This window comes from Perissodus microlepis, chromosome 22 (assembly GCF_051167445.1).
Source record: "Perissodus microlepis isolate ML-2025 ecotype Zambia chromosome 22, ASM5116744v1, whole genome shotgun sequence".
Classification (NCBI taxonomy): domain Eukaryota; kingdom Metazoa; phylum Chordata; class Actinopteri; order Cichliformes; family Cichlidae; genus Perissodus; species Perissodus microlepis.
In genome coordinates this window covers 26,851,090-26,867,186 of record NC_140481.1, presented here as the reverse complement: position 1 = coordinate 26,867,186, position 16,097 = coordinate 26,851,090, and the positions used below count along the sequence as shown (strand labels likewise).

The 16,097-nt window shown below is 42.0% G+C and overlaps 1 protein-coding gene across 1 annotated transcript; it reads left to right on the top strand.

Moving 5' to 3' along the window:
- Nucleotides 1-658: 658 nt before the first annotated feature.
- On the top strand, nt 659-14,858 carry klhl43 (kelch-like family member 43). Its single transcript, XM_084919513.1, has 8 exons — nt 659-868; nt 8,292-8,423; nt 8,511-8,831; nt 9,193-9,341; nt 9,805-10,151; nt 10,901-11,200; nt 11,419-11,594; nt 11,910-14,858. The coding sequence occupies exons 3-8, from the start codon at nt 8,518-8,520 to the stop codon at nt 12,703-12,705; spliced, it is 2,082 nt and encodes a 693-aa protein (XP_084775639.1). The 5' UTR covers nt 659-868; nt 8,292-8,423; nt 8,511-8,517; the 3' UTR covers nt 12,706-14,858.
- Nucleotides 14,859-16,097: the final 1,239 nt, after the last annotated feature.

Sequence of the window (16,097 nt, the reverse complement as noted above, 5' to 3'; positions counted from 1 at the left end):
TTCACAAAGGGTCAGCACAGCAGCTAGCTTCACATGTTTGATTTGGCAGATTTTTTTTTTTTTACACCAGTTGCCCTCCTGACATAACGCCAAGAGGATATGTGTCTTTTCTTGGGATCAAACCAGGAGTCATTTGCTTGCTATGTGATATGTGAACCACTGCATTATCCAAGCATCTCATCAGGAATCACAACCCTGTAGCTGTCTGGTTTGTTTGGATTTGAATTTCTGATATTTATTGAGTGCATGTTTACGTGAGACAACACAGGTGATATTTTTATATTATGTCAATTCTGTGCATGACTCCAGTTGTCAGTTTTTGTTGCATTTAAATTCCAGGCACATTTATTACTATCCACTAAACACTAGACAACTTAATGTTTGCAGTAATCATAAAATAACTATTGAGCCATGCTAACCCTGTTTGCTGGTGTGAAAAAGCTGAGCAACAAACTAACAAAGAAAACAGACACACAAGAGAGAAGCCAAGTTTAACACCTGACACCCTGAGGTCCCAAAGGAGGGAGGGTGGTGAGAAGAGAGCAGGCCTGTTATGGATTCTATTCTAGGAGGGGAGGGGTGATGAGGGGGTGCCTGTATTTGGAAATGGAGGTGGATGCTGGAGAAGGGAAACGAAAGAGGAGGGTCTGATGGGGGTTGAATCATACGTTACAGCTTTGTTGGGGACCCTGATACTGACACACAAACAGTCACATACACACACACACAGCACTGCTGCAGATGGACAGAGGACAGAGGGACGGAGCTAAGAGGAACCTGTGAGTGAACAACCACCCAGAACAAAGAAAGACGGTGAAAGAAGAAGAAAAGGAAGGGAAGAAGAGCAAGAGCGAGGCCAGAGAAAGAGGTAAAATACATTTAATTTCAATGCTTAACAGCATGTTGAGGAGATTTTATTAAAGTGAAATAAAAACAAAACACATATGAAATTATCTCAATATGAAATTATGCTATTATCATAAAAACTAGAATTTATTCTAATCTTTATATTTAACTGTTGAGTGGAAACAATGTGAAGAAGCTGCTGCTGGAATATTACTGTACCGCAGGGGGTGTTAGAGCACACACACACACACACACACACACACACACACACACACACACACACGCCTGTAGTGCTGGTCAGCTTCTATAAATACCCGTATGAGATAAGCAGAGGAATGCAGCCACATGTGAAAGGTGATAGAAGTCGGGAGCTGCTGTTGTGTCGTGTGGATTTATGCTGCACAGGTACAGGTGACATAAACGCAGTATAGCACAAAGTATAGCACACAGTTATTATGGGTTATTATTACTGTTACAGTATGTGAGCCTGTAGTTGGTTGTGGAGCCCAAGCATGAAAACAGCATGAGCCCACCTGTCTCTGTAGCTCAGGTAAGACCTCAGCAGCTTTGAATCTTTTCTCTATTGACTAATTTCTTTATTTAACGATGAACTTTATGAATGCAACCATTTCTACATCGAGCTGACCGCCTTTTCTTGAGACTCTTCGTTTAAAAAGTTTGATTGGATTTTCCAGCATGGGCAAATTTGTGATCAAGATTTCAAACAAAGTGAAACAAACAGAAGATTCTAGCTTGTAAGAAGAATAACAAACGTGTGAAATTCTCACATCAATATTTATAATTCGCACAAGAGCTGAAGGCTGTGAGAGACCAGATAAATAAGTTTACCCGGCAACAAATGAGGCAGAATTTACACACAGACACTGTAGATGTCTGTATAAAGGTGTTGTTTATGTGTAATCCAGATTAGGGATATCCTCTCCACGCACACTATGGAGAAGACCGTGTGTGACGGTTGTTCCCAAACAATTCAGGTATGAATCAGATGGCTTTCTATTTCTGTCCATGGAAACAATATCAACGACCAGTTTTAACTCTGTAAATAACGCCGATGTTTCAGACTATAGCAAGCAGCTGATCGGTGAAATTGCTCTAAAATCAGTCACTTCCTGCTGAGCATCAAACAGCAAATAATCAGAGCATTTATATATAAATTATATAAGTATATATAAGTTATAAATTCAAATTTATACTTTAATAAATGGAAGTTTGCTGACTTAAGCTGCTCTTTATGCCAGAGAGAATAATTGTATGTGTTCACTGTGGATGTGAGGAGTGCTGCTGCTCCTCCTCATCGACAGGTGCTCTCCGTCTCCTAAACCTCCCAAAAAACACGTAGCTGTGCTTGACTGGAGAAACACTTCTTTCCGATGTCTCCTCCCTGAAATGTCTTTCAGGAGAAAGTTGTGTAGCTGCTGACTATGTTTTGGTTTTACATTATAAGATCGTAATTTGAATGTTTTCCAGAGGCAGGAAAGTCGCTCCGGAAGCTCCTGAGTTACATAAACTGGCCTAGACTCAAGAAATGTAATGCAACGCTGCCAGAAAGATCTGAACAGGGACCACACTGTGATCCAGTCACAAAGGGCAGCAGATAAATTCACACTTAACACATAGTATTTATTTAAAATTGGTACATTAGAGTTTTTTTCCTCTCATAAGTAGTTTTTCACTCCTGAATCACTGCTGATTGAAAACACATCTCTAATCAAGTTTAAAAACAACAAAAAGGAACAAAAAGCACATTCGGAGAATCAGAATCTGTAGACTGCGCTTGTGTTGTGCAGCTCTTACACGTTTAACTGAAAAGATGCTGCTCGTTTTCTGCAGAGTGACAATTATTGGAGAAAATTTGTGCTTCTTTGAGAAGTGCGACACACTCAGAGCAGCTTCACAGGAGCACAGAGGTCAAGGTTTAAAAATAAAATTTCAGAGCTGAAGCTGGACCTCCAGTGCTTAGATTACCAGCCTCCTCCTTGTATTTCACAGTAAAATAGTTCCTATTTCTTCAGGTGAAAAAGCACGAGTGGCAACAGCAAATTAATACAGTTAAAAAGTGTTTTCAACATCATTTAAGATGTATTTTTCTTTTCCACCAGACACAAACAAACATCTATTAGACTGCAGAGAAGAAGCTGTGATGCTCATTACAGCTCCATAACTTTAATAATCAAAGAAAAGCAGAGCTGAAGCCGAAATGGGCAACAATGTTACAAATGTTTATGTTTGTAAATAAGAAAATAATCAGCCCACAGATGGATCATGTGACCACTGGCAGCGATTCAAACTGAACTCTATTTGTGTTCGGCTGCATGTTTACATTAATAGCTTTCAGAGTAATCTATTACACATACGGGCTGATCCGCTTTAGTCCAGAGCTTTTATTTAACCACAGGAGGCAGGATCTTCTCAAAGTTTTTTGTGAGAACACCTGAACTCAAACTGATTAATGCTCAATCGTGTTGTTTTTAAAGAGGTATATTTGTTGTTGTTGGTGGTTGGAGCTGGGGGTGGAGGTGTGGTTCCCAGTATGGTGGATGACGGAGCAGCTGCTAACCTTGGTCCCAGATATTTGTGACAGCTGACCCACACAGAGCAAAGATTATTTTCACAGTACTGAATCACTTCGTTAGCAAGTTTGTCTGAAATCTTGATTTTAAAGATATTACATGTTAAAGGAAATGATAGATGGATTTATTTATGTTTAAACTACGAGAGCACAGCGTCAGCTAGTGGCTTGTTTTTATTCCAGATGCATTTATATGAAAGAGAGTGGGCTTATTAATATTTGTGACAGGCCACATTTAGTAAATTACACTTGTAAAACATGCATTTAAGTAATGCTTCAACATTTAAGCTAAGCTACTTTCAGCTGCTTCCTCTTTCAAAGGAGTCACCACAGAGGATTTGGCTGATTTTCCCTTCCTGATTCAACCTCAAAGGGATTTGTGTATCCTCCATGGACTGAAGTGGGGCTCTTTCATATGGTAGACAAATGTATAAATCACTACACTGTGTTTAACTTTTGAAAGGGAATGAAATTCAGCAGACTGCAGAGACTGAAGCTACTCTTCTAAACTAGTTAGGTTAAAATACCGGTGGACATTTTTTCCCTTTAGGATTTAGGATGTAGGCATTGTCTTATGAGGAAGAACAAAAACTGTCCGGTGTTCAACCATGAGCATAAAATTGTGTAAACCAAGAAAAAGGTGCTTAATCAGATTTAGCTAAAAAGCAGGCGTTGATTAGCCTGAATGTGATAAAAACTGCAGTTCCTCTTACGGCCACTTGAGGCTTGCTCCTAAACTGAGTCCCCATAAACCTCCAGGTTAAAACATCCAGCTTCACAGCAGGATTAAACCTGTTTACAGTTTTCTGTGGATAGTTTCTCTCTGAGGGGCGTGGCCACCTTCACTGACAGGCGTCCCAATACAGCTGTTGGGACACAGTAACCAGCTGTTGCATTGTCAGCTTCACCTTTGCTAATTAGAATTAATGAACCATGTATGCTATAAGACAGACTTTCCTTGTGTTAACTGACAAAACCTGAAATCCCAGCTGGAGTTAACAGGTATGACGGTGCTTATCAGCTCTCCCTGTTAGGCTTCCATTATCACATGATCATAATAATAAAATGGTGATAAAAATCATTAAAATGCATAGTCGTTGCAAAAAGAGATTAAGTCACAGAAAATGGTTAAATCTGGTGATTTATCGCACTGCGCAGTAAAATAAACATTGTATTGTTTATTTATGTTATCGCAGAGTGCGCCCTCAGTGCTGCTGTTTATATCTGAGACTTAGAGCTCTGATAAGGAGACGTGGAAATCGCTTTAGTTTGCCAGCAGATACAGAAGCAGGTATTCCTGGTGTGTGTTCTGTGCTCTGGCAGCTGCAGCTGCAGCTGTGTGAAAGAGACTCACACACAGTTTGGGTTTAATCAATATTCCGATTACCAGCTTGAAGAATCTGTATTGCACTTAAATCATGCTTTAAATAAAAGAATTAGTGAATACCTGGGTCTGTCAGACGATTTTAAATTGTGAACATAACCTGCTCTTGACCAGGTTCTGTGTTCAGCATATGTTACTGCTGTGATTTAGCCAGGCACAAAGACACTGAAAACTCTGACTTTAAGCTTGAAATAGCCCGCTGAGCCACTAATCTCACTTCATCGTGCACCCCTTGGGGCCTCTGTCCCATGTTTATGCGATTTTTATGGGACTGAAAAAGAAATTCTTACTTTATTTGAAATTTCTATAAGTAAAAGTTTGCATATTTTTTAAGATCAGGCTGTAAATTTTCAAATTTTCTACTTTTACGTTTGGTTTTGTCTTCATATCTCTGCTGGTGCTTCATGTTTTAATGGCTCTGCATTGCTGTTACCATCAGACTGAAGGGGAGCGGCCAAGGTCACAGTCACAGAAACCCCGTATAGACTCACAGATCCGAACGTCTGTGGAGCGATTTCACTCTTCTTCTTCTGATGTATGAGGTTATACAGCAGCTTAGCAGTCGGCTAAACGCTACTGTTTCAACTGTTTCAGGAGGGATTGCAACACTCCAAGTGACCATTTGTAACTCTGAGCTCCTCCTCTTCATATGACACCAACAACAGCTGCTGCTCCGTCCTGTACTATCCCATCTCCCACCCGCGGCCCGTCCTTATGTGGAGCCCAAAGGCGCTATTTAAGGGAGGAGGGTGGAAAGAGCGGTGAATCATGTATACGTCTGTGGTCTCGGTGGTTTCACTGCAGTTATGTTTGAGTTGTTGGTGTAGGAATACTTTTTCCATGAGGCTAGAAGTTAACCGAGCCATGTTTTTGATGAGCTGAGAGGTTTGACAGCATCAGATTACAGATACAGTAACACTGGTGGTCGCATCAGAGGATGTTGTTAAAGATTTAGATCAGCCACATTCTGCAGCAAAGGAAGCATGAGAAACATAACGGAGGCAGAGAGACACCACATCATTAATTTACACCATCTGAAAAAGCTTAAATCACATTAATAACATGTTAGAAATAAGCTCATATATTTTAACGTATTAAACCTTACTACGTCCAGTCGTTGTGCAAGCACACATTCATAAGTTTTGCAGAATATTTTGCTAAGAGAGCAACAGTTACACCAAAAATGACAAATTCTGCTTCTTAATGCTTTAATGGTTTATCCCTCCTGAAATCTACACTTGTGCCCAGTTCTTCACTAAACAAAGGAAATGCGGACTTACTGAACATGTTCTGGAATGACAACAAGGGCGAAGCTGATATTTCCAAGGCTGTGTGGTTTTATAACTGGCAGAGCTCAGAGTTTAGGCTCAGGTCATGTTTGAATCTGGCTCAGCTCATTATCAACAAACTGTGAGCCAGGAACAAAGATCACCGTCTCTGTTTATTGCTGCATGTCCACAACACTTTAAAACTCTGCAAACAGAGCAGGGAGGCCTCCGCGTTTGTGTCACTAACATTTATAACCGGGTCATTGTGACCTTCGCTCATTCACTGCATCGCGCACGAGTGCAGCAGCTGATGTAGAAAATAGCTGCATATAAAGCACAAAGCAGACACGCCGAGTTTCAGATGAGGAGTTTTTATCAAAAGATTTGAAATTTGTTGTTTGTCCTGCATCGTCAGAGAAGGAAGTGTTTGTCAGTGTGAACCAAACAGTGCCAGACAAAGACAAAAGACACAAACAGACAGATTCTTTGCAGTAAAGATTGCTAATATTTTATTTTATTTATTTAGGCGGCATTGTAAAGTTTTATAGCTTTTTCTCCCAATGGATGTACTGTAGAAATAATCAGTTCTCATTTCACATTTATTTCTTACAATTTTGGCCCAAAGCTCCGTGCAGATACATTTTTTTTGTTTTACCAGAGCAGCTTTTCTTTATCGTGCAGAAAAACTGAGATGTGCTGTTGATATTGCACTTCTTATTCTTATATTATTCTCAGAGATTAAATGTGCAGTCAAACTTCTTTACACTGACAGAAAGAGGAGAGTCCGGCCCACGATGTAAAATGAGTTTGTCATCCCTGATTTAAGATATAAACCAACCAAACCAGAATAAGTAGAATCCGAAAGCTTTCAGTGAAAATTGTTTGTAAACAATATTCCAGACCAGTTGCACAAATATATTTATGCATATAATATACAAGATATTACTGTTTTCAGCTGAAAAGAGAAGACGACACCCTCCATCCTTCATGCACAACTGAACCTATATGCTTTCAGCATATGCAGGACGTCCCCTATGCAACATTTCTACTCTTTGTTTATTTCAGACACCCTCTAACATCCATGTATCGCCTCCTCTCGGTCACCTCACTGCTCTGGCAGTTTGTAGAGCTCGACTCATTGCGAGCGTGACTAAGATTCCCCGGTTGCTTTGTGAGTGAAATACGGGGTGTGTGATGTGCAACAGTGGGCCACTATAAACCGCAAACGCCGCCCCGAGCCGAGCCTCAGGACACATGCAGCTGTCATTCACAGCTACAGATGTGGAGTTTGTCCTCGGGTGAGCCTCTGCGGGATTTGGAAAAGGTTCTGATGATCAGTCGGTGTTTGTTGTGTTGTGTCAGAGTACTGGTCACCTGTCAGTAGGCGGGGAGTGATTCTGAAGTCACCATAATACAGAGACTTTTGAAAAGCTCGTGGATTTTGTGATACTGTAAACAGAAAATGTAAGAAGTGGATCCAAAGTGCTTCGTCAATATGTACAAAATATAAAAACTGCGATGTTAAACAAAATTTCAGCAATAATGAAAAAAATGTATGAGAATAAAATACTGGAAATACCAGATAACAATAACTATAAAGGAAAGTGGGATGATTCACAGGAAAATGGCCCAGAGGATGCACACAGGAGACGAGGGAAAAGAAAAAAATCTCCTGTCAGCAAAGCAAACCAGTCCAACATGTCATATAAGTATATTAACCATGTACACAGGGAATGCTATAGCACCAAGACTACTAGAAAAACTGAAAATAAAAATAGGATCAACCATGAAACTGGCTTAAAGGTTAACTGTGAACATAACAAGACATTCTAGTGACCGACAAGCGGTAACAGGACTGTTTACACCAGAGAGGGAAATCACATCATGAAGCTTCAAGCTGAGTCACCATTTTAAAACTAGATGTGAAGACTGAGGGGTGGATTTGATTGGTTGTTAGTGAATGAGTGTATCCCAGGTGATCATCCATTCTGACTCTGATAATGACCATAATCCAAAAACTGATCGGCAAAGTGTTTGCCGAGGTAGTGAGGGAGGGACCTGAGGGCTGTTTTCCTGCAGATTCTGCAACCGTATGCTAAGCAAATTGAGGCCTGGTCAATTTGAGAGCACCTGGGAAGAGCAGCTCCTGTAACTTGCTTGGACAAGTTGGTGAACTCCAAATTTCTGTTTCTGTTTCTTCCAGGTGCTGTGTGCTGTGTTAGAGTGAAACCACCAACTTACCCAGCTATCTTCACTGATCCAAGGCTGCTTCACTGAACACTTATTTTCCCCTAAAGAAGATCAAACCAACTCATTTGTGCATTTTATTGTAAAGGTAAGTTACTCAGTGGGTGAATTTAATAAACTCAGTCATTAAAGTAAAGATCGACTAAAACAAAGAAAAAAAACACATCGTCCACAGTCCAGCGATGCCTCCCAAGAAGAAGGCCTCCCGTCCGAAGAAGGCTGCCGTGGAAACCATCTCTCAGGTCGCCATGGAGGCTGTTTCAGCCACCTTGAAAGTTGAGAACCGTGGTGACGGTGTTGTGGTGATGGAGAGCGGGGTGAAGAAGATTGAGCAGATGGCAGCTCTGGACATCGCTCAGCTGAACAGCCTCAACCTACCCCTGCCGCCGCCCGTCATCAAGCCCGGAGAGAGAGGCCTCGGCCTGGGCAGCGAGCTCACGCGACCCCTGCACGGCAACGCCCTGCTGGAGGAGCTCAGCAAGATGCGCCAGGAGAAGTTAGTTTGATGCTGACTGCTGCATCACATTGTAAAACACTTTCAGTTAGTGATAGAATAATATATGTTTTTGTGCAATAATTTAAGTTTACAGGCTGCTGAGGCACACAAGGGTAATTTCAAGATTCAGGAAGAATTTCATCAATAAAATTTCAAGGAACTGAAAAACTTTTATTGGCACTTTACAGTACGTGCCAAAACAGCATGATACAATATAACTTTCTTAGGCTACAGCTATGATTCAGTGCATTACAAAACCCACACATTTAATGAATCTTTCAATTAAACACATCAGTAATTCAGTTATGGAACGATACAACCTGGAAAAATTACCAGCTTTCTTCTTCTTTGTTCCTCCCAGGTTCCTGACTGATCTGGAGTTGGCTTGTAAGACAAAAGCCTTTGATGTCCACAAACTGGTGATCTCCTCAGTCAGTCAGTACTTCAGGGAGATTCTGGCCAAAGACCCCAGCATGAAGCGCCTCGAACTCCCCTCCCTTTCGCCTCTTGGTAGGTTCAATTCGTGTTAAGCCAAAGCGTATATTCTTACATGTAACCTTCAAATAAAGCTTACAACATAAGTCAAACTCCTTTGGCCACAGACTTCATGCACCTCATGACGGTTACCAGGCCAAATATACAGCTTCTTCCTCCAAGTTTGTTACAATGGCCAATCACAGCATCTCTTATACCGATGCTACAGCAATAACATCTTAAAAAAAGAGAGTGCGTATTAATAGTTTACTTTTCTGTCTTTTATATGTTTTTGTTGACTATGTGCTGCAGACTATTTACATCCTATGAAGTTAAAAGCAGAAAAAAATCATTTTTTTCAAGTATAAATGGCAATAAAATGTTAAAATAAAAACAGTTAAATAAAACAGTTATCCATTGCTCCTACTGATGCATGACACTCCTTATCTAAACAACTTTCTTAAGTTCTTCAGTTTATGTGGTGACTCCCCGTCTGCAGGTCTGGCCAATGTCATCACCTTCGCCTACCTGGGTCGCGTCCACATGTCCCTGTACACCATCAGCTGCACCGTGTCCGCCGCCGCCACCCTGCAGATCCCGCAGCTCCTCAAGATGTGCGTGGACTTCCTGCTGGCCGAGCTCAACGTGCAGACCTGTGTCTACATCTGGAACATCGCCGCCGCCTACGCCCTCCTGCCTGTGTGCGACGCCGCCCGCCGCTTTGTGCTGGAGAACTTTGTGCAGTTTGCAGAGACACCGCTCTTCAACCAGCTGACCCTGGAGCAGATCTCGGCCTTCCTGCAGGACGACTCACTGCTGCTGCCTTCAGAGGTCACCGCCTTCAAGGTCAGAGGTCAAACATCGTGTTTATTTGTTAATAAAACATCATTCCAGCACATCTGGCCGAATTAATCACAGCTGCGGTTTAATCTTAAGTTTATTTTAATCCAAATTCTACTAAAATTCTTCTTACTGTGAATTTCGGGGAAAATAATATCAACTTCTCAGGTGAGAAGTAGTGCCGGGTCTTCTAGGAGGCGACTCCTGACACTTGCAGTGTTAATTCGCTGACCCTCTGGGACTTCCTTCTATTTTCATCCAGGACTAAAAACAGGCCCCAGACCAGCTGTTGAGAACCCAGCACAGACCCATCAATCCAAACCAGTCAGCTGCAGGTCGGCTGTGAGCATAAGGCCCCAAGTATAACTCCTTGCCTGTTTATTAATATACAGCCGCATTACAAACTTAAATAGACAAACAGCTGAGAAGAAGTGATTTTATTTATAAACTGGACCATATGTGAGTTTGTGAATATCTCAGTAGATACATTAAACTGGTACCATCTCCGGACTGGTTTAGTAGCACAACAAATTACACATACTGAATCCAAACGGTGAGTTATTATCACAAATCATATTAATTCAACCTAAATCATAAGTGCCAAAACAAGACATTTTAAAACTTTTTCATGACAAACAGAAATCAGGAGATGTGGGTGTCCTGAACAACTATGGCCGCTGCAGGACTGGAAAATGAGAGAGTTTATGCTAAATCTTTAAATCTCTCATATCCAGTGATGTCATCTCCTCCTCCAGCTCGCCATGAAGTGGCTCGACTTTGACGCCTCCCGTCAGGTTCACGCCGCAGAGCTTATGTCGCACGTCCGCTTTGAGACCATCCCGGCCAGCGAGCTGGTGAGCCAGATCCAGCCTGTGCCGCGCATGATGCAGGACCCCCAGTGTCACCGCCTGCTGGTGGACGCCATGAACTACCACCTCCTGCCCTACCAGCAAAACACCCTGCAGTCCCGACGCACGCGGGTCCGCGCCGGGCATCAGACTCTGCTCATCGTCGGAGGGCGTCCGTCTCTCACCGAGAGAGCTCTGAGCCGAGAGGTCGGTGCTAAAAATGTGTGACTATACTGAATAGAAATAGAATAGAAATATCCTTTATTGTCCCTCAATGGGGAAATATGAGTGAGAGGACATGTAGTTTGATCCTGGGGCTGGGATGGACTTATTTCTTAGGAATCACACTGTTTGCTAGTTTTGTACTCTTTATATTCAGTTAAAACTAATAAAATGCCAAACTGACCTTTTACCTTGGCATTTAGGTGCTGTGGAGGGACCCTCGTGACGGAGGAGCCACCTGGCGTCACCTCACCCAGCTGCCAGCAAAGAGCTTCAACCAGTGCGTGGCTGTGATGGATGGTTTTCTGTATGTGGCGGGAGGAGAGGACCAGAACGACGCCCGAAACCAGGCGAAACACGCCGTCAGCACCCTCAGCAGGTGGGAGCAGGAACAACCAGCAGGACGCTCTCAGATATCTGACTGTAGTGAAGCTCTCAGGGGGGTTAATGCTGCTCTTTGATCATATCATGGTGACTTTGATAGAAGATCACGTCTCAGAAAATATTAAAGCAATAAAAAGAATATTACTGCAGAACATCTGGAAAAACATTTATAACCAATACATCAACAGGACCTTGAGATCAGTAACCCGTCCCTGCTACTTTGGTTTTACCTAATCAGATATATTAGAGCCCCACTTTTCCCTGAACAAGCCTTTAACTGACTCTCTCCTCATCCATTTCCCTACATCAGATATGACCCTCGCTTCAACACCTGGCTCCACCTGGCCAGCATGCGTCAGCGCCGCACACACTTCTCCCTGGCTGCCAGCGGCGGTCGACTGTTCGCCATTGGCGGGCGCAACGTGGAAGGTCTCCTGGCCACCAGCGAGAGCTACCTGCCCTCCTCCAACACCTGGCAGATGCGTGCCCCCATGGAGATGCCCCGCTGCTGCCACGCCAGCGCCACTCTGCCCTCCGGAGACATCCTGGTGACCGGTGGCTACATCAACTGCGCCTACTCCCGCTCTGTGGCGTGCTACAACGTGGAGACCGACACCTGGTCCGAGAAGCCTCCCATGGAGACGCCCCGCGGCTGGCACTGCTCCGCCACCGTCGGAGGGAAGGTGTACGTGGTGGGAGGAAGCCAGCTGGGGCCCGGTGGAGAGCGGGTGGATGTGCTGTCAGTGGAGGTCTACTCTCCTGAGAGTGGATCATGGAGCCGGGGCGCCCCGCTGCCTCTTGGTGTGAGCACTGCAGGTCTGTCCTCGCTGGCAGAAAAGCTGTACCTGCTGGGCGGCTGGAATGAAGCGGAGAAACGCTACAAGGCGGCCGTGCAAAAATACGACCCGGCCACAGACAGCTGGTCTATGGCCGAGGATCTTCCCGAGCCCACGGTTGGAGTCTCCTGTTGCACCCTGACGCTCCCGCATCGCCAAACACCGCGCCGGCAGCACCGCAACACCCCAGGCAACGAAGACCAGCAGCAGGTCACCAAGAACCGAAGCAGAGAGAGCAGCATGTCTTCATCACAGAGCACCACCGCATAGGAACACGGAGGAGGAGAGAGACCAGAGGAGAGCAGGGGCGGGTCAACCTCAGGACAACATCTGGATCATGTCTGATGTCTTTTCTGAAAAGTTTAGTAAATGTCACAATTTAAGAACAAAGCAGATAAACTTAAAGGTACATGTTGTAAATTTCTACATTTTAAAAAAGTTCCAAACCTTTTTGAAAAACGATCTAAAGTTCTGAAAAGCTGCTATGACTTTATGTCCAAAGCATCTGTGTTCTGTGTGTAAGAGCCAAACTAGGGCCGGGCCAGATTTTTGTGTAATAACACGATGTGCTGCAGCAAGTCAGCGTAACTTAACCAGCCACTAATTTAATAAATTTAAAGGTATTTACTGTGGCTGTCAGGAAATAGGGGTAGTTCAAAAGAAAGATCAAAAGTAAAACATCTAAATTAAAATCTCAATAAACATCAGTAGAGTGCTGCCCCCTGCTGGTGACAGGTTTAATTAAAGGGTAATTACAAAAAGTACCTTTAAACTGCCGCAAGTGCTGAGTAAATGACAAAATAAATGTAAACATCTGAGAAAACATTTACTCAAACACTCAAATGTGAATGTAGACATGGTAAAGTCACACTTATCATGCATATTAAGTTCATATTAACAGAAGTGAGCATACTCAGCAAACATTATTAAAACAGCCATGGTGACATTGCTTTCAGGTACGACAGAGGCCACAGACAGTCGAGGAGTTAAATACACGTGTCTTTGTTTTTTTGTTTTTTATATAATGACGTCTGATCGACAGTCGCACATCTTCCCCATGTTCACACACTGGTGCTCCCACAGTTTGAGCCATCACCATTCATCTGCATGTTAACTTATATCTGATCTGATTTAGGTGAACTAAAAGTGCCTCTCTGCACCAACGTCAGCGTTTCCTGTGATGGACGTTCAGTAAGAAATGGGCTCCAGAGTGTTTCACTTCGTTCAAATCGACAATCTGAGATTTAAACATTTAAACTTGCAATTATAGGCAGCTAACATGAAAACATGCAATATCCAGTACAAGTGACAGGGCATGTATGTAAGAATAAGAAGATGAAATACTTTATTTATCCAAAAAGTAGCGAAATAAAAACAAAACACAAAAAAAGATAAGATCACGGGCTCAGACGCTATAATCTATTTTATTGTTTTAAAAATTGTAAGCTGATTGATTTGAAACTCAGCTTCAAAGTTCCAGTCTTGTATTTGTCCAATTTAACGTCTTCAAAGACACATTTCTGTCCATGTGCGTGTGTCCTCCATTTTTATGAAGTTAGAATCTGAGCCTTACTGATTATGCAAACAACCACAGCACCCGAGCTGTTTTAAAAGAAAAAAATAGGAGACTGCATGGTCCAAAGGAGGTTTAAGGTGGATTGGAAACAGAAAATGTAACGGATGGATGGGAAGGTGGAGCCAGTGGAGAAAGAGAGGCGACAGGTGGATGATGAAGGACAGATAGATGGAAAAAAGGTTGTCTGTGTCTGGGGTGGTTTGATCAAACGTCGCTGTGAATCCGCAGGTTGTGCACAAAGATGTTTCTAAGCCAGCGCGTGGCTGTCAAAACAAGTGTGAATGTGTGTGTGAGTGTGAGAGAGTGATGGCAGGAGTGTGTGTCCGCTACAGTGAGAAAAAAAACCTGACAAAAACTGCAAAAAATATGACGATTTATCATCAGGAAACTTGAAATGCTCAAGATCAACACAAGAAAACCAGCAACAAACGATCATGTAGTCAAGGATTTATTTATTTAATATTTAATTTTAAGTAGTGTAGCTTAAACGTAACAAAAAAGACAAAAAATATGCAGATGCAGTGTCTGGAAAAATATATAAAAAAAATAAAAAAGGTTAAGCAACTTGGCTTCAACACTAAACAATTAAGTTTCCCCAAAGCATAAAAAAAGAAAATCTGAATAAAAATCTGAATAAAAGGATAAAAATATACAAATAAAGAATTAAGTGGTGTCACGGCTCACCTGTTTTAACTGAAACTAAGACAAACTGCAGAACCAGTGAGACTCCAGCAGCTGTGGAGCACTTTCACAGATAAATATTCCTGCACTTCATTTGATTGGCTGAACATGTGTTTGGGTGGTTTCTGTGGAGTTTCACTGAATAAAGACAATCTGATCAAAACAAGTCGACTCTGCCTCTTATTTATTGTGGACACTTTTCTAGACGTCACGTTAGAAGTGGAGACACAAACGACTTACTGCTTTTCAGGGCAGAAAATCAGTGCAGGAAACATGACTGCACGATTTCAATAAAACCTAAAGAATTCATTATCCTTGTCCCTCGTAAACATGAAACAATAGTTTTGAGTAAAATGCAACAGAAAAATATAAAATTAAAAATGTATTTATATAGATGTATGTGCTTGGTATAAAACAAGCACATTAAAATTTAAATTTTATTTGACCAGATTCCTTTTTAATTTACATTTTACATCACACTTGTGTAACAGAGTTACATGAAGAATTTACATATAATCAAATAAGTCAGCATTTTGGGCATAAATATATAGAGAGATTATTTATCATGTGCAAAAACACAGGTTTATCACATGCAACATGGCACTGTGCAGGAGCCTGGAAATTGTACTGAGTATTTTGCAGGCATTTAAAGCCTTAAGGATAAATCACAATCCTACTCAAGTCAAGTGTCTTTGATCACGATCAGTTATGAAGCATAAACCTTCGTGGATCCACCCACTAATCCAGCAGGAGTTGTACCTGCTCCTCTGTGCTTGGAGAAACAAGAAGAGCGCTGGCTGAGCTCTGCAAAGTGAAGGGCTGTCTTTTGTTGCCATGGTTTCTGCTTCTCAACCATCTCAACACTTCCTGTTACACGGTGAGGATCATTTTCTTTAGCATGTGATTTATCTGAAGGACTCATTTTGCAGAACACGCATTAAAATGTTTATTTTTCATTAATGTGTCTATTGCATGACGTGAATTATTGCTGGTGTCACAGCAGGAGTACATTTAAACTGTCCTCTAGTATTTTAAAGAAGTTGCCTTTAAGCAGTTTCATGTTCTTCTTCTACTGCTGTGAGAATGTTAAGCAGAACTCATTTTATTGTTTAATTTTAATGTCTCGTAAATGAGACACTGAGTCTCAACGGGACTACCTGCATAAATAAAGCTTAAATAATAATAAAAACTATTAGCAAAATAAGGAAACTGCAACTCGGAATCAGAATAACTCGAATGTTGATAAACTGAAGGATGTTAGTACTTATCAGAATTTTATTCCAGTTTTAAACATGTTTGCATTTAAAGTGAGTACATTAAAGTAGTACTACTGTACGCAAGTAAAATTAATGCTGCTGCATTTCAGAAATTAACACTTAAATTTTCCCTCATAATCAGCACAACA